The sequence below is a fragment of the Pristis pectinata genome, chromosome 1 (assembly GCF_009764475.1).
Source record: "Pristis pectinata isolate sPriPec2 chromosome 1, sPriPec2.1.pri, whole genome shotgun sequence".
Taxonomy (NCBI): Eukaryota; Metazoa; Chordata; class Chondrichthyes; order Rhinopristiformes; family Pristidae; genus Pristis; species Pristis pectinata.
This window is the reverse complement of record NC_067405.1, coordinates 71,750,491-71,769,904: the sequence shown is the minus strand read 5'-3', so window position 1 is coordinate 71,769,904 and position 19,414 is coordinate 71,750,491. Positions and strand designations below refer to the sequence as shown.

General features: G+C 39.9%; 1 protein-coding gene across 2 annotated transcripts in view; it reads left to right on the top strand.

Moving 5' to 3' along the window:
- The window catches only part of usp40 (ubiquitin specific peptidase 40), a 102,637-nt gene that overhangs the window by 17,874 nt on the left and 65,349 nt on the right, over positions 1–19,414 (top strand). For both annotated transcript variants that reach the window (XM_052028716.1, XM_052028709.1), the window contains exons 4-7: positions 3,954–4,067; positions 5,015–5,179; positions 8,785–8,931; positions 11,994–12,137. In XM_052028716.1, the coding sequence (XP_051884676.1) occupies positions 3,954–4,067; positions 5,015–5,179; positions 8,785–8,931; positions 11,994–12,137 (570 nt within the window). The remainder of the gene's footprint in view (positions 1–3,953; positions 4,068–5,014; positions 5,180–8,784; positions 8,932–11,993; positions 12,138–19,414) is intronic.

The window sequence follows — 19,414 nt, the reverse complement described above, 5'->3', positions numbered from 1 at the left end:
TTGCTTTGATATCGTGCTAATCCTCCAATATTTTTTCTGAGATCCTCAATGATGTTTTTATTTTATTTTATTCCCTCAATAATAACACTTGTTCCATTATATATATAAATAAAATCACTACTTTCCAATATGCTAAAATGTCAATTACTGAAGCAGTAACATGTCCACATAATTGCATGGTCTAATATATCACTATTAAAAGACCATCTACATTATGACAGCTGCCTATATTTCAAAAGGTATCTGATAAGGTGCTACACAAGTAGACTCCTCATCAGTAATTAAGATCATGGAATAAAAGGAGCTACAGCAGCATAATTGGAAAGCTGGCTAACTAATAGGAAATAGACTAGTTGTGAAAGCCTGTTGTTTGGACTACAGGGAAGTATATAGTGGAGTTCCTTCAAGGGCCAATACCAGGACCACTGTTTTTCTTGTGTATTAAAAATTTGGACTTGGATGTACAGTGTAGAATTTCCAGATTTGTAGATGCAACAGAACTTGGCATAGTTAATGTGCAGATGATAATAATAAACCTCAAAAAGATACTGCCAGTTTGGTGGAATGAGTGGAAAGGTGACAGGTGAAACAGTGCTGAGAAATGTGAAGTTTTACATTTTGGAAGAAAGGATGAAAAGAGGCAATATAAACTAGAGGGCACAATTCTACAATGGGTACATGAACACAGAGATCTGGGGGTGTCTGTACATGATATGTTGAAAGTGGTAAGGCAGGTTGGGAAAGTGTTTAAAAACAAAAGCATATGGAATCCTGGGATTTATAAGTAGAGGCATTGAGTACAAGTACAAAAAAACCACAATGAACCTTTATAAACACTGTTTTGGAAACAACTGGAGCATGTGTCCAGTTCTGGACATCACAGTTTAGGAAGCATCTCAAAGCTTTATAGGTTGCCGAAATGATTCCAAGGATGAGGGACCTCATTTATGTGAACAGACTGGGGGAGCTGAGTTGTGGTTGTGTGTGGATCTGACAGGGATACTTAAATTCATGAAGGGTATAGACAGAGTGGGTATAGACGGAGTAGGTAATGCTTATCCAGTGTAGTGTGGTCAAGAACTAGTGGGTATAGAGAAAATGTGATGGGCAAAAAAAAACCCAAAACTGACATGAGGGGAAACTTTATTACACAATGAGTGTTTAGGATATGGAATGCACTACAGTAGTAGTGGAGGCAGATTTAATTGTAACATTCAAAAGGAGAGCTGGATATGTCTTTCAAATGGAAGAACTTGCAGCAGTATGAGAAAAGGGTGAGGGAGTGGCACCAGCTGATTTGCTTGTATATTGAGCTGATGGGCCAGATGGCCTACTTTCTTGCTGCATCTAGTCTGTTTTGGGACATTTTGACATAGTCAAGAGTACAGTGTAATTGCATGTCTCTTTTTCTTCCACTATGAAATAATGGATTTCTATGGCAGATTCTACTTTTTGCCTGAAGGAGATTCACAAGATCACAAGATAAGGGAGCAGAAGCAGGCCATTCGGCCCATCGAGTCTGCTCCAAGGAAAAGGGAAAAAGAAATGGGGTGGGAAAAAAAGAAGAGAAAAAAAAATTTCTAATCCCATTTGCCAGCCTTATCCCCATATCCCTTGATACCCTGACTATTTAGATATCTGTCTATCTCCTCCTTGAATACCCCCACTGATCTGGCCTCCACTGCTGTGCGTGGCAAGGAGTTCCACAATTTCACCACCCTCTGGGTAAAGAAACTTCTCCTCATCTCTGTCTTGAAACTGTACCCTCTAATTCTAAGATTGTGCCCTCTGGTCCTGGACACGCCCACCAAGGGAAACAGCCTAGCCACATCTACTCTATCCTTACCTGTCAACATTTTAAATGTCGCTACGAGGTCCCCTCTCATCCTTCTGTACTCCAGCGAGTACAGTCCAAGAGCCGACAAACGCTCATCATACTTAAGCCCTTTCATTCCTGGAATCATTCTCGTAAATCTCCTCTGAACCCTCTCCAACGTCAGCACATCCTTCCTAAGATGCGGGGCCCAAAACTGCGCACAGTATTCCAAATGAGGCCTCACTAGCGCCCCATAGTTATTGTTCAGTAATATTGTTCAGTAATATTTAGCATTTCTTTATCTAATGCTCTAATAGCTTGTTAGAATGTAGAAAATGCTGCCTCAGCGTTCTATTAAATCAGTAATGTCACCTCCAGTCCTTTTGAAGTTTTGGTTTTTAAGCTCAATTCATTAAAATATAAGGCTACTTCATGGAAATCACTTTTTAAAAATAAAGATAACTTTATGGTAATAAGTAGGTTTGTGATACGTCTCATTTTTTTAATTATAAATTTCATTCCTGGCAATCTATTTTAAATTGCTTCTGACACAAATTGATAGCTAATCCCAGATGTTAATGAATGCTCAGCACTGTGTCTTGATCAAAATAAAAACAGAAAATGCCAGAAATATTCACCATTGGTGGTGAGAGAATAAAAACTGAATTAATAATAGACAGGTTGATGACTCTTGCTTATAAAAACATTCATTTTTTTTGGTTACCAATCCCGATCATAAACGTACACCGGCAGAATTCTTAATGAAAATCCTGAATGGAGTCTGGATTGCAGAAGGGCTTCAAAGGTAGTTGTTGGGGACATGTAGATGCCAATCTATGATCTTACACACCTCTCTGAAGAGGTAAACATGTCATTTAGATTGGAAGTTTGCTCGTAACGTTGCCCTATATATGTTTCATGTTGAGAGGGTGAAACCAGAGAATTGTAAGCTAATTAGTTTAACGTTTATTGCTGAAATAATGATGGTTTTTAAACAAAGAGATGGAAAGCCCCAAACATTTTCAGTTGATCAGAGAGCCAGTGTGGATTTGTAAAGCATTGGTCATGCTTGATGGATCTGATGCTTTAAAGTGGTGACTAAAATAATGGACAGGATAGTGTCTATATAGACCTGTAAGGGAATTTTAACTAGAGTTGAAGCTCATGAAATTAAAGGCAATTCATCAATTTATTCAGGAAATTGATTGAGTTCTTTGTAAATAGTGAAAGCTTAATGTAAAGATTATCAAAAAAAAGCATTAGATGGATAGAAAAGAAATACTTAAAAAAAAGCTTATTGAATGATGTACTTTGTACTTGCTGAAGTAAAATGGAAGAGAAGTTTTGGTGTAGCTGTACAAAATCGTGCTAAGACCACACCTGGAGTCCTGTGAGTTTTTCTGTGAAGGATATATTGCCCTTGGATAGACTGGACAGAGTTTACCTGCATATTACCTTGATTCTAAGAGTTGAATTATACGGAGGGTTTGCAAATAGGTTGTATTTCCTGAAATTTAGAAAGGTAAAAAGTGATTTGCTTGTAATTTTCAAGATAATAAGGGAATTGATAGGATAGATGGGGAGAATGCTGATTGGCAAGTCAAGGACAAGGGACATAGTTGAAAAATCAAAGCCAGTGGTTCAGATACTTTTAGAAGCAGGTCGATAATGGTGCGTGATGCTGGATCAGATGTTAATTTTCAGTCTGAGATTGATAGTAGTATGTTAATTAAGTTATTAAAATATGAAAAAATGGTGGATATAATATTTAGGTCAAAGATCAGCTGAGATCTCAATGGTGGAGCATGCTTGAGGAACTTAATGTATTCCTGTGTACCAATGAGTGATTTTGTTGTGTTTCTGAATATATGTTCTGTAGGTAATTGTATGCCTAAAATGTGTGCTATCTTGCATCTTTCATTTTCCAAGTGTTCACATAACAACTGTAAAGTACATTGAAGACAGTGATGTTTTTACAGTGACTCTGCAGTTTCAGTGGAAGCTATTTATTGTCAGCTTTTATATTGGGTCTGTTTATTTCCTTGCTTTACATTGGGCCTGAGTTGAAAAGTTATTTAGGTTTTCAGGACATGATAAAATGTGATGTTTAAAGTCATTAATTGTTGCACTCTCTCAGGTGCGAGTCATCCCTTTAGAGCTACAAAGACTCTTTGCCCAGTTATTGCTTGCAGACCAGCTGGCAGCATCCACATCTGATTTAACTGATAGCTTTGGCTGGACAAGTAATGAGGTGAGTTGTTTGCAATTGATTTTCTTCTTAATTTTTTTTATAGAGCTTGGAAAAGCAAAGTCAATTTCAGCTGCTTAAGTGGAGAAAAATGTGCATGATTTGTATTGCATTTGACTCCTTATAGAAGTGAGACCACACTTGGACTATTGTGCTCAGTTCTGGACACCCAGTTATAGGTCATTAAATTGGAAAGGGTGCAGAAAAGGTTCATAAGTATGTTACTGGAACTGGAGGGCTTGAGGTAAAAGGAGAGGCTGGATTGACTGGAATATTTTTCCCTCGAGCGTAGGAGGCTGAGGGGGTGACTTTATAGGAACATAAGAAATAGGAGCAGAACTAGGAAGCATAGGTTTAAGGTGAGAGGGGAGAAACTTAAAGGAGAGCTGAGGGGTAAGTTTTTCACACAGAGGGTGTTTGGAACAAGCTGCCAGAGCAAGTAGTTGAGGCAGATACAATTACAATGTTTAAAAGGCACTTGGACAGGTACTTGGATAGGAAAGGCGGAGAAGGATACCAGCCCAATGCAGGCAAATGGGATTAGCGTAGATAGACATCACAGTTGGCATGAATGAGGTGGGCTGAAAGGTCCTGTTTCTGCATTGTACTTTTATACGATTTTATCAATATAAAGTTAAGAGATGACTGTAAGCATTATTAAAGATATAGACTTTCCGGTTGTTTGGTGAATCAGGAGAATTTCTGTGAGAATTCAGGAAAGACTGACTGAGCTGGTGGAGGGAAAGGATGGGTGGAAGCGTAGAAGATTGGAAACAAAGAAAACAACCTGCAATAAAAAAGTGAGGCCACAGGGATTTGTAAACTTCAATCTCACGAATGGGACAATGAAGTGTGTAACACTGATGTGCTGCCATCCCTGAAAACCCTTCAATGATCTGCTTCTGGAGGACTGATTGAATGTGCAATTGAATGTTTAAATTATTTTACAGGAAACCAGTCAACATGATGTGCAAGAATTAAATCGAATTCTGTTCAGTGCGCTGGAAAGCTCTTTAGTAGGAACCTCTGGTCATGACCTCATTAATAGACTATACCACGGAATAGTTGTTAACAAGATTTTCTGCAAGGAATGTAGCAACATTAGTGAAAGACAGGTGAGAAATGACATTTTTTTGTAACCAATGATAGTACCAACTTTAGGGAGTCGATCTCTGGTGCCACACTAATCAGAAGATGAGATCTCTTCTGTAATAAGAAGTGAACCCTGTCAGGAGACAAGATACCTTCTGTGATAAAAAGCAAAGAGATAGGTTGAGCCCAGCAGAATAAAGCTAAAATTTCAAAGACTCAGTAGTGTTTTTGAATACTAGGAAATGGGAGTTACAGGAAGGAAAAACTGCCACAGCTGTAGAATGCTGGAATGATACAGTGAAAAAGGGGGCTTGTTGGCCCGTCATGTCTGTTATCAGCTGGACGATCAATTTATCTAGTTGCTTACCTTGCTATGCTCTTTCCCTATAGGCTTATAATTTTTTCAACTGGAAAAATTTCCACTTTGATTATTCTATCAAAAATGTCCAGGGTTTTAACTACTTCTATCAAATCTCTTAAGCTGAGAAATAAGAGGTTTTCTACCCTGTCTAACTGAAGACCCTCTTCTTGGTGTAATTTTATTTGGTCTCTTGCATGCTCTCTCATGCCTTAATGGTTTTCCTAAAGTACAGTGTCCTGAATTTAACATAGTGGGCCGGAATTAGTGGAATCTGACAACTGTCCTCAGTCACTGGCTCTAGTTAGCCCATGCCTGAACTTATCTGCTTCAGGTACAGAAGGTTTGTCATGTTGTCCTAAGTGATGGCAGGGTCTCCTGAAGAAGTTAACTCCTGAAACACCCAGGAAGGTTTTGACATCTGCTACCTTTGTAGTTTGGTAATTGGTTTATATTGTTACATGTACCAAGATACAGTGTAGAGCTTTTGTTTGCATGCCATCCAGACAGATCATCCTAACATAAATACATCGAGGTAGTGCAAAAGGAAATCAAAACAGAATGAAAAATAAAACGTTACAAGTACAGAGAAAATGCAGGGCAGGTAGACAAATAAAATGCAAGGGCCTTGATAATGTAAATTGAGCGATCAGGAGTTCATCTTTATCATATAAGAGGTCCATTCAAGAGTCATATAATAGCAGGATAGAAGCTGGAGCTGGACTTCCTTGAGCCTGGAGGTAGGTATTCTCAAGTTTTTCTGTCTTCTGCCCAGTGGTATGGGGGAGAAGAGAGAATGACCGGGGTGGGAGTGATCCTTGATTACGTTGGCTGCTTTCCCGAGGCAGCAGATACTGTGTAGAGAATCGATGGAAGGGAGACTTGTTTTCGCAATATACTGGGCTGCGTTCACAACACTCGGCAATTTCTTGTGGTCTTGGGCAGAACAGTTGCCATACTAAGCTGTGATGCTTTCTGTGGTGCATCTGTAATAATTGGTGAGGGTCATCGGGGCATGCCAAATTTCTTTAGCCTTCTGGGGAAGTAGAGGTGCTGGTGTGCTTTCTTGGTCATAGTGTCTGCGTGACTGGATCAGGTCAAATTAGTGGTGATAATAGGTATGAGGGTTTTAGAGTCTCTGAACTTCTTTGACTTTCAAAGACATATAAAAGTTATTGAAATGAAACATTTAAAAAAGAGGTATTAAACTTTCAACAAAGATAGCTAACCCACTCCCCAGAAAATATGAAATTAAAATGAAGCCCCTTTTTTAAAAAAAATTATTCTTCCTCTTTGTTTTACCAGGAGCCCTACAATCCCCATTAAAATCAATGGGGATTCTGCATTAGGTCTGACATTTCTTTACCCCAATGTAAATGCTGGAGAATTGCAGAAAGATTGAGCTTTGTTGCTGGGGAGACGATTGCAGAACAAATTTTCTAAATTGGTTATTATAGTCTGGACTTTCATGTTTGACTGTGTATGAGCAGAACTTTCATGCTTCCATTTTCCAGCAAAATCTGGCCCATAATTAAAGATTAGGCCTACCAGTGATTTCCCAAAGCATAACTTCCTTTCTTTTTTACTCCATTCTCAAATATTAAACAATTCCGGATGGATTGTTTAATGATCCTGGGAATGAAAGGCTTAATGTATGAGGAGCACTTATAGCTCTGGGCCTGTACTCAATGAAGCTCACAGGGCTGAGGGGGGGGATCTCATTGAAACCTACTGAATACTGAAAGGCCTGGATAGAGTGGACATGGAGAGGATGTTTCCATTAGTAGGAGAGTGTAGGATCCAAGAGCACAGCCTTAAAGGGATGTCTCTTTAGAATTGAGGAGGAATTTCTTCAGCCAGAGGGTGGTGAATCTGTGGAATTCATTGCCACAGAGGGCTGTGGAGGCCAAGTCATTGGGTGTATTTAAAGCAGATATTGACAGGTTCTTGATTGGTAAAGGGCTTCACGGTTATGGGGAGAAGGCAGGAGAATGGGGTTGAGGGAAAAAAATATCAGCCATGATTGAATGGTGGAGCAGACTCGATGGGCCAAATGGCCTAATTCTGCTCCTATATTTTATGATTCTGAACAAGAGACTAGGTTCTCTATCTTTCTGCACCCTTTAAAAATTTTACTTTTTAGTTCTTGTATGTCCTCATCCTGAAAAAGTCTATCACTTCATAGATTCTTGCATTCATCTGCTATATGTGTCCAATTCAGCAGTCTTTCTATATCCTCGACATTGTTTACTATATTTAAATTTTGTATTATCAGCACACATTGAAATTGCACGTTGTGTATGCCAGAAATGTTGACTCCTGTCACAGAATGGTTAATAATTTGAATAGTTATGAAAAGTGCTATAGATAGCTAAATAGAGACGTGGAAAGTACAGATATAGGAATTTTGTAGTAAATCTGAAACCCTAATCCGTAATGTGCATCTAGGTTTTGTTGCAGATTTTAAACATAAAGCAGGGTATGGTCTGTACAATATAATCTTTGCTTTCCAGTCAATATTTCTATGTACAAAACAATTGTAGAATTTTGCGTAATTCACTTGGTTACAGTGGCTCAATGGTTAAGTGCCCAATGTTGAAGCTATTCTTGGCCATATTCTCCCACTGAAAGTGCAACTTTTAAACTGTTGAAACCTCATTTTAATATTTAAGCTTCTTCAAATCTGAAAACAGTAATTTATGAATAACAAGGGTATGCATTTTGATATTGACCTACATCTGCAGTTTTGTTGTAATTGGGGTAAAGTTCTTGTAAGCATGTTGTGATCTTTCAGTCACATTAACATATCACTGATTCTTGAGCAGTAAATTTCAGTGTTATACTGGAAAACAAAATCACAGCAACTATCAAACTAGAATTTTACATTTACATTAGTATATTTCAGACCTAAAGAAAGAGCCATTTAACATCTTCCTGCTACACAGATGTTGTCTAGTTTCTATCATTACAGAAAGCTCATGCAATCTTCAAAGAGAATTTCTCCTGCGAAAAAAAGGTTTGTTATCCTGGCAGGGTATTAGCACCCACTTGTAGTCAGAGCAGCCTTGGTCTTATTAAATGACATCTCTCCTACTCCTATTTGTGTTTTGCTTTTGCACCCACCGGCATGCTGCATTTTCTTCAATGTTCTTTCTTTTTTAACTATTTTCTTTTTAGGAGGTCTCTCTTTAAGTGTTTTCTCTTTTTAAATGTTCTTTTTATTAACTCTGAATATGACTCTGTAATAGAAATCATTGGTTCAATATATAGGAGGACTTTTTAGACTTGACCGTGGCTGTGAAGGATGTCAGTGGACTGGAAGAATCCCTGTATGCGCTCTATGTTGAAGAAGAACATTTTGATAATGATAATCTCTACCAGTGTGGAAGGTGTGAGAAATTGGTTAAAGCGACTAAGGTAAGTTTGTATGGAATCATAGAGCCATGGAATTGGCCCATTTGAGTCTGTACTTCCTCTTGACAGCAATCCTCTTGGCACCACTGACAATTACATTCCATCGTGCATATCCTGCCCCAGAGTATTGAAAGTTTTATCTTGAGGAAGGACTGCACACATATAAATGACCTGAAGCTAATGTAAATAGATTTATATCTGTAAAAAAAATTCTTGAACACTGTCATCAATTCAAATGTGTTTTCTTGGAGATCTCCCAAGATGAAGATTGCCTTTTTAAAATCTCCCAATCATCAAAGGATTATTGATTTTACAAAGGAAAATTAATTTCTTTTATTTGTGAATTTCAGGGATGAAAATATTATTTGCAAATGCAATCACATGTAATGCTAGTAAAAGTAATGAGAAGTCATCCAAATGGGGAATTAAATGGTGGATGAACATAGTTTTTTGATTGCCAGGCAATTAGGGATTACCATATGAGATTTAGGATTGAAGTTACTGTCATGGTGTAAAACATTATTTTGTGGCTCATTGAAGTAAAGTTAATCATTTTTAATAGTTGTACTTCCATATGAAGAATGAACACCTATTTAATCCAGGGTCTTTATTCTCTTTGCTCAACTTGACAAGAATAGAAAGGAAATTAGTCATCTCTTGTAAATTGCCATCACAAATTATGCCATTAAGAATAACATTACCATTACTGAAGTGAAACTACAAATTATTCCTTTTGATTACTGAATGTTTTTTTGGACCTTACACACTTGTTACCTATCAAAATGCTGGTTGCTAGTTTCAAAGAATTCCCATGATATGACATGTGACAGCAACACCTGGAAAGGGAGTCTATTCCACAGAAATCGGTATTTTTGTGGGCAGCTTTTTTCAAGGGGAACATCAAATGCTGACTGCAAAATGCAGGTCTTTTCAATTTGATTAAAATTAATCCTTTGCAGTCGAAATCAATTCACACTTGGATAAAAGCATTAACGAGTAGATGTCTACACTAATTTTTCTCTGGTACTCCTGTGACAACTCCATAAATATTTTTTCATACTTTCTCTTCAGTGGCAATTTTAAAATGATGACCTTTGTCTTAATAACCTACTTTTCTTCTTGTGTTCCAACCTGTTCTAGCACTGAGTGCCATCTTTGAACTACTGATTTTTCCTTTCCCTGTTTCCCTGTGAGCATCAAAACTTCCAGTAATTAAGATGCTTGTCTGCACTGTTCTCTTGCATGCAAGATGAGCTTTGCTTTTTCTATTGTCGTTAAGAGTTATCTCAAACCAGCTTCTCTGCTTTGGTTACAGTCTGACTAATTTGATTGAATTTTTGGAAGAGGTAATGATGAGGGCAATGTGGTTGATGTAGTCTGCAAAGCTTTTGATGAGGTCCCCAATAGGAAGCTGATCATAAAGGTTGAAGCCCATGGGATCCAACACAATTTGGCACATTGGATCAAAAATTGGCTTGGTAATAGGAGGTAGAGGCTGATGATGGGGGGTTGTTTTGGGATTGCAAGCCTGTGACCAGTAGTGTACCATAGGGATTGTGCTAGGACCCTTACTGTTTGTTATATAAATTAATGATTAGGGTATGAATGAAGGAGGTCTGATTTAAAAAGTTTGCAGATGACACAAAAATTGGTGGTAGTGTTGATAGTGAGGAGAATAGTCTTGGGTTAAAGAATGGTGTGGATCAGTTCATAAGACAGGCAAGCAATGGTAGATGGAACTTAATCTTGGTACACTTTAGGAGGACTAAAATGGTAGGAGATCGAAAATTAATGGTAGAGCCCTAGGGTGTATTGAGGAACAGAGGGACCTTAGTGTACAAGATGAAGGATCCTTGAAGGTGGCAGCATGGGTAGATAAGGTGGTAAAGAAAGGATACAGGATGCTTGCCTTCATTACCAAGTGCATAGAATATAAGAGCAGGGAGGTTATGTTACAATTTCATAAAACATCGGTCAAATCACAGCTGGAGTACTGTGTGCAATTTTGATTGCCATTTCTGGAAGGATGTGATTGCACCCGAGATGGTGCAGAGGAGATTTACTGAGCTGTTGTCTGGGATGGAGCATTTCAGTTATGGGAGACTGGATATGCTGAGTTTGTTTTCCTTGGAGTGGAGAAGGCTGAAGAGGGACCTGATAGAGGTATACAAAATTATGAGGCGTATACATATGTAGATAGTAGGAAACATTTCTAAAAATAGATGGCATAGGGTTAGAGTAAGGAGTAGGAGGTTTAGAAGAGACTTAAGGAAGAACTTTTTCACCCAGAGGGTAGTTAGAATCCAGAACACACTGCCTTTGTGGGTGGTGGAGACAGGTACTCTCACAACATTTAAGAAATATGCAGATGAGCACTTAGAAAGGTACAGACCGAGATAAATGGGATTATTATAGATGGGTACCTGATGGTCAGTATGATGGTATGGGCTGAAAGGGCTGTGCTGTCTGACTCTGTTTCATCTTTTCAGTGACTAATTGTCATGGTCGAAAAAGAGCCTTTGTTCAAAAACTAATTTATTGGTGTAATTAAAAGTCTTACTATTTGGCATCCATTGGAGTTTGGAACTAATTAATTTTTTCAGTGTCGGTGACCAACTAAATCAGCAAGTCACAAACTATCTTAGTTGTTTTTAAACAAGAACATATTCTAGCCAACTATAAACTGCCATCAGCTTCAAAAGAAAATCATTAACTAAAATTACTAAAATTTACTTTGAAGGTTAAAATAAATAAATGATAATCCCCACTGAAAGAAAGCAGAAGTAAAATAGAAGAAGAATCTACCTTTATAGATTCTGTGGGGAGAAACAAAGTTGGAAACATGAAATGCGTATCTCCAAATGAAATAGTATAATCCCTTTCTTTCCTAAAGTCCCATATGATATTTATACATAAAAGAAAAGTTTTATTAATGTTTCCATTTTTACTACAGAGCCTTAGCGGCATATTGGATATAATTCTAATTGCAACTATGATTGATCATGTGATTGATAGTTCTAGTAAAGTTTAACTGTGTAATCTGGCCCATCCTCTTGTTTCTGCAGTCAGCAAAAATACGGCACCTTCCCACGTTCCTGACCATTTCATTGCTGCGTTTCAACTTTGATTTTGCCAAGTGCGAGCGGTACAAGGAGACAGGATGCTACTCCTTTCCAGTCAGACTTGATATGCGGCCATTCTGTGAGCAGGTGAGTCATATCTTCTGCTTCAGATTTGCAAATTCAAGACTCTTATCTTGTGAAGCCACAGATTATTTTTCTCCATGGTTCATTTCATTTAGTTTTATCCTATTTTTTTACTAGGTGATTTGGTATAAAAACATACATGTGAGGCAGAGAAATTTCATGAATCAAATCTGAATTCCTTTCAGGTTGCCCAGAATTTATGGAAATCTATGGAAATGTTCCATTATTTCTGCAAGTTTGATTGCAGCGAGAAATATAATAATCAATACAGTTGGCCCTGTGAGTGTGTGTGTGTCTGTATGGGGTAAGGGGAGGCATGAAAATCTGCCCTTTGAGGATTGATATTTAGCCGGAATGCTTCTGTGAGTAGTGAACAGTTGACTTGTGGCATGAGGATTATCAGGATTTCTTGATTTATTCTTCTTGGGATTGTAATGTGGTTGAGGTACCTACTGATTGTGCATGAGAAATTCATATTGGACATTGATTTTGTACTGCATTTATTTAGTCATATGCAATGGGGATTGTTTAGGCTATTGATGTTTGTTATTATAAACAAATAGCTGGGGAATGATTTGTTTTGGGTTTACTTACTTGGAGGTTTATTAGGGACAATGCTTGTAATTGCCTAGTAACAGAATGCTCGTCTCCTTGTTTGGCAGAAATTTGTTGTGGGATGTAGAATACAGCATATACTTCATAACTGAGCAGTCTTTGGTTCTTGCTGCTGAAAGATTTTCATCTATGAGTACAGTATTAGAATCAGTAACTAGATCAAGGCGATGTACATTTCAACTGAATCACATAATTGAAACAACACCCTCCTGGACTATATAATATCCTTATTTTTGTTAGTCTATTCATTTCCTCGATGTCTACTGTTAAATTATTTGAGGGAAAACTAGAAAATTAAAACTGGAGGATGTTTTGGATTGATCTTTTTTTTTAACGCTCTACCCATATTGCAAAGTCCCACCATCACTTAATGATAAATGATGGAGGGACCTTTCAATATTGGTAGCATATTAAAGTTCAGGATCATTCTATTATAAATACTTAGCGGTGTCCCACAAGGATCGGTTCTGGGACCTCTACTTTTCATGATGTTTATTAATGACTTGGATGAGGGGGTAGAAGGGTGGGTTAGCAATTTTGCAGATGACACAAAGGTCAGTGGTGTTGTGGATAGTGTGGAGGACTGTTGAAGGTTGCAGAGGGATATTGATAGGATGCAGAGCTGGGCTGAGAAGTGGCAGATGGAGTTCAATCCGGAGAAGTGTGAGGTGGTACACTTTGGAAGGACAAACTCCAAGGCAGAGTACAAGATTAATGGCAGGATTCTGTGTAGTGCGGAGAAGCAGAGGGATCTGGGGCTTCATATCCACAGATCACTGAAAGTTGCCTCACAGGTGGATAGGGTAGTTAAGAAAGCTTATGGGATGTTAGCATTCATAAGTCGTGGGATCGAGTTTAAGAGCTGCGAGGTAATGATGCAGCTTTACAAAACTCTGGTTAGACCACACCTGGAGTACTGTGTCCAGTTCTGGTCGCCTCATTATAGGAAGGATGTGGAAGCGTTGGAAAGGGTGCAGAGGAGATTTACCAGGATGCTGCCTGGTTTGGAGAGTATGGATTATGAGGAGAGACTAAGGGAGCTAGGTCTTTACCCTTTGGAGAGAAGGAGGATGAGGGAGACGTGATAGAGGTATACAAAATATTAAGAGGAATAGATGAGTAGACAGCCAGCGCCTCTTTCCCAGGGCACCAATGCTCAACATGAGAGGGCATGGCTTTAAAGTAATGGGTAGGAAGTTCAAGGGAGATATCAGAGGGAGGTTTTTCACCCAGAGAGTGGTTGATGCATGGAATGCACTGCCTGGGGTAGTGGTGGAGGCAGGTACGTTGGTCAAGTTTTCAAACTGCAGAAGCAGCCCAGCAGCCGTTGGAGCAGCAGTTCCCTTTCAGGTTCGGTGAGTGCATTTAAAATACTTGTGTGTTTCGCGGGCTTTTCTTTTACAGAAGCAGCCCGGCAGCCGTTGGAGCAGCAGTTCCCTTTCAGGTCCAGTGAGTGTATTTAAAAAGCTTAATAAGTGGAGGGCAACTGAAGGATTAAACAGAGTGTTGAGTGCTTGATTAGAGGGAGTGTGTACTTGAGGTAATTGGCAGAGACAAATATAAGGAGGGGTAACTGAAGAGGAGCGGCCAGTGTGTGAGTGGTACAGGGTAGGAGTGGAGCTTTGAGGCTTTGGCTCAAAAGGCTGAGGAAGAGCTTGCTCCCACAGAGGTAAGGCCGGTAAGTTCCTTTAATTTAATTAACTTAGGAGTAGGTAGTGATGGCAGCAGTTAGGGCATTCGTGTGCTCCATATGCAGTATGTGGGAAGTCAGTGACAGCACACTTGTCCCTGATGACTACACCTGTAAAAGGTGCGTACAGCTGTAGTTCCTGACAAACCGAGTTAGGGAACTGGAGCTGGATGAATTTCGGATCATTCGTGAGGCAGAGGCAGAAATAGACAGGAGTTTCAGGGAGATAGTCACCCCTAAAAGTCAGGAGGCAGGTAGCTGGGTGACTGTCAGGAAAGGGAAGGGGTATAGACAGAAAAAGCAGAGCACCCCTGTGGCCGTTCCCATCAACAATAAGTATACCATTTTGGATACTGCTGGTGGGGACGACCTACCAGGGACAAGTTGCAGTAGTCGCGTCTCTGGCATCGAGACAGGACCCTCAGCTCAGAAAGGAAGGAGAGAAAAGAAGAGAGCAGTAGTGATAGGGGATTGGATAGTTAGGGGGACAGATAGGAGGTTCTGTGGGAGAGATCGAGAATCCTGGATGGTCTGTTGCCTCCCTGGTGCCAGGGTCTGTGATATCTCGGATCGAGTTCTCAATATTCTCAGGAGGGAGGGTGAGCAGCCAGATGTCGTGGTCCACGTAGGGACCAATGACGTGGATAGGAAAGAGGAGGAGGTCCTGCAAAGAGAGTTTAGAGAATTAGGTGCAAAGTTGAAGGACAGGACCTCCAAGGTTGCAATCTCAGGATTGCTACTCGTGCCACGAGCTAGTGAGGCTAGAAATAGGAGGATCATGCAGCTAAATACGTGGCTAAGGAGATGGTGCAGGAGGGAGGGCTTCATGTTTCTAGACAATTGGGCTTTGCTCCAGGGAAGGTGGGACCTGTTCCAACGGGACGGTTTGCACCTGAACTGGAGGGGGACTAACATTCTTGTGGGTAGGTTTGCTAGTGGTGCTCCGGGGGGTTTAAACTAGATTTGCAGGGGGAGGGGAACCAGAGTGTTAGAGCAGATAGTGAGGTGGAGGAGGAAAAAGGTCATGCAAGGACTGCAGGTATAGACAGAAATCAAAGGTGTGTTCGTGATCGAAATGTTGTCAGGTGCATCTATTTCATTTCAAGAAGTATTGTAGGTAAGGCAGATGAGTTTAGGGAGTGGATTGGCATGTGGGATTACGACATTATTGCTATTAGTGAGACTTGGATGCAGGAGGGACAGGACTGGCAGCTTAATGTTCTGGGGTTCTGTTGTTTCAGACGTGATAGAGGGGGAGGGATGAAAGGGGGAGGAGTGGCATTACTAGTCAGGGAAAATATCACAGCTGTGTGTAGACAGGACAGCCCGGAGGGCTCGTCTACAGAGGCCAAATGGGTGGACCTGAGGAACAGGAAAGGTGTGGTCACACTAATAGGGTTGTATTATAGACCGCCCAATAGTCAGAGAGAACTGGAGGAACAAATCTGTAGTGAGATAGCAGACTGATGTAAGAAACAGAAAGTTGTAATTGTAGGGGATTGTAACTTTCCACATATTGACTGGGACTCCCACACTGTGAAAGGGCTGGATGGCTTGGAATTTGTCAAATGTGTTCAGGAAAGTTTTCTAAATCAATATATAGAGGTACCAACGAGAGAGAATGCAATACTTGATCTCCTATTAGGGAAACAGACAGGTCAGGTGACAGAAGTATGTGTAGGTGAGCATTTTGGGTCCAGTGACCATAATGTCATTAGTTTCAAGTTAATTATGGATAAGGACAGGTCTGGACCTTGAGTTGAGGTTCTAAATTGGAGAAAGGCCAATTTTGTGGAAATGAAAAAGGATCTAGGAAGAGTGGATTGGGATAAGTGGATTAGGATAAGTTGTTTTCTGGCAAGGATGTGCTCAGTAAGTGGAAGGCCTTCAAAGGCGAAATTTTGAGAGTGCAGAGTTTGCATGTTCCTGCCAGGATTAAAGGCAAAGTTAACAAGCACAGGGAACCTTGGTTTTCAAGGGATATTGGCGATCTGGTTAAGAAAAAGAGAGAGGTGTATAGCAGGTAAAGGCAACTAGGAACAAATGAGGTATTTGAAGAGTATAGAAAAAGTAAGAAAATACTAAAAAAGGAAATCAGGAAAGCAAAAAGAAGACATGAGGTTGCTTTGGCAGATAATGTGAAGGTAAACCTGAAGGGTTTCTACAAGTATATTAAGAGTAAAAGGATAGTAAGGGACAAAATAGGTCCCCTAGAAGATCAGAGTGGTCATCTATGTGTGGAGCCTCAGGAGATGGGAGAGATCTTAAACAGTTTTTTTGCATCAGTATTTACTCAGGAAACTGGTATAGTGGGAAGGAAGGGAAACAAGCAATAGTGTCATGCAACATAAAGAGATTAAAGAGGAGGAGGTGCTTGCTTCCTTACAGCGAATAAAGGTAGATAAATCCCCCGGGCCTGATTAAGATGTTTCCTCAGACATTGAGAGAGACTAGTGTAGAAATTGCAGGGGTCCTGGCAGATATATTTAAAATGTCCTTAGCCACGGGTGCGGTGCCGGAGGACTGGAGGGTAGCTCATGTTGTTCCGTTGTTTAAAAAAGGATCTAAAAGTAAACCAGGTAATTACAGGCCAGTGAGCCTGACATCAGTAGTGGGTAAATTATTGGAAGGTGTTCTGAGAGATCGGATATACAAGTATTTGGACAGCCAAGGGTTGATTAAGGATAGTCAGCCTGGCTTTGTGCGTGGTAGATCGTGTTTAACGAATCTTGTAGAGTTTTTCGAGGAGGTTACCAAGAAAGTAGATGAAGGAAAGGCTGTGGATGTTGTCTGCATGGACTTTAGTAAGGCCTTTGACAAGGTCCCACATGGGAGGTTAGTTCAGAAGGTTCAGACACTAGGTATCCATTGGAAAGGTTGTAAACTGGATTCAAAATTGGCTGTGTGGGAGAAGACAGAGAGTGGTAGTGGGTGATTGTTTCTCAGACTGGAGGCCTGTGACCAGTGGTGTGCCTCAGGGATCTGTACTGGGGCCATTGTTGTTTGTTGTCTATATCAATGATCTAGATGATAATGTAAATTGGATCAGCAAGTTTGCTGATGACACTAAGATTGGAGGCGTAGTGGACAGCGAGGAAGGCTTTCAAAGCTTGCAGAGGGATCTGAACCAACTGGAAGAATGGGCTAGAAAATGGCAGATGGAATTTAATGCAGACAAGTGTGAGGGGTTGCATTTTGAAAGAACAAATCAAGGTAGGACATACACAGTAAATGGTAGGGCACTGAGGAGTGCAGAGGAACAAAGGGATCTGGGAGTTCAGATACATAATTCCCTGAAAGTGGCGTCACAGGTAGACAGGGTTGTAAAGAAGGCTTTTGGCATCCTGGCATTCGTAAATCAAAGTATTGAGTATAGGAGTTGGGATGTTATGGTGAGGTTGTATAAGACATTGGTGAGGCCAAATTTAGAGTATTGTGTGCAGTTCTGGTCACCTAACTATAGGAAGGATATCTGTAAGATTGAAAGAGTGCAGAGGAGATTTACTAGAATGTTGCCGGGTCTTCAGGAGTTGAGTTACAGGGAAAGATTGAACAGGTTAGGACTTTATTCCTTGGAGCGCAGAAGAATGAGGGGAGATTTGATAGAGGTTTACAAAATTATGAGGGGTATAGACAGAGTTAATGCAAGTAGGCTCTTTCCACCTAGATTAGGAGAGATAAGTACGAGAGGACATGGCCTTAGGGTGAAAGGGGAAAGGTTTAGGGGGAACTTCTTCACTCAAAGAGTGGTGGGAGTGTGGAACGGGCTGCCATCTGATGTAGTAAATGCAGGCTCACTCTTGAGTTTTAAGAATAAATTGGATAGATACATGGACGGGAGAGGTCTGGAGGGTTATGGACTGGGTGCAGGTAAATGGGACTAGTGGAATAACGTTGCAGCACAGACTAGAAGGGCCGAATGCCCTGTTTCCTGTGCTGTAGTGTTCTATGGTTCTATATTATTTCTGACAGACTGAAAGGATATATTAGGACATTTGTTTGCCTAGAGAATGAACAGCATATTGGTTGGAACAGAATGGGTTGTTCCTGTGTTATAACTTATTTCTATTTTGAATGCCATCTTGGAGAACTTCTTTCTTGCTATTGCTTTTTGCCACTGTTAGCAGATCAGAGAAGATAAGAACAAAGATGCAGATAAGGGTTTCTGTAGTAGAGACAAGGCTGTGGGATCAGGAAGAGATTCTCTGTTGGAGTTGGATGGATAAAACCAGATTAGATGTAGTCCCACCCATGTGAATAACACTGGAGGAAGAGTGTGATCAACTGTCAAAGGGTCCAGATGGGTCAAGAAGGATAAGGAAGATGCAGCCAAATAGAATGTTCAACAACAAATATACTTTGATATGAAATTATCTTTTATATAAACAGTATTTAGTGGTTAAAATGTTGATTATAAATACAAAATATTTGAAATGTGGGTCATGGAGCAACTCTGAAGAGGATCAGGGTATCTTAGGTCAATGATCTTTCGGATTTTAATTTTAAAGAACTCTGGAAATAGATGTTGCTGGTTCATCTGAGCACTGTGCATCACCTGAGATGTTAGATTGATCATCTTGTGCTTGTCTTTATTTCACGTGGATTTTACTGTGGTGTCCTATTATTCCTCCTACAAACCAAATAACCTAAAATCAGTCCACCAGTTGTTTGTTTCACTGTTGTTTGTGAAATCTTGAGTGCAATACAGTTCCCAACTCTGGTAGAACTATGCTCATTGTATCATGTGAAGACTTTATTATGCACAAGGTGCTGAATAACTGTCATTATGATTTATTTTATAAAATCTGCTCCATTAAGTTTGTTCGTTATGCAGATAGTAGCTTTTCCAATGGGCCAGACTTAGCAGGACTACTAGAGTTTAAATTAATGTATACCTAATTACCTTTTGAGGTGATGGTGAGCCACCTGCTTGAATTGTTTCAGCCTGAATAGTGAAAGTACTCCCTGTGTTAAG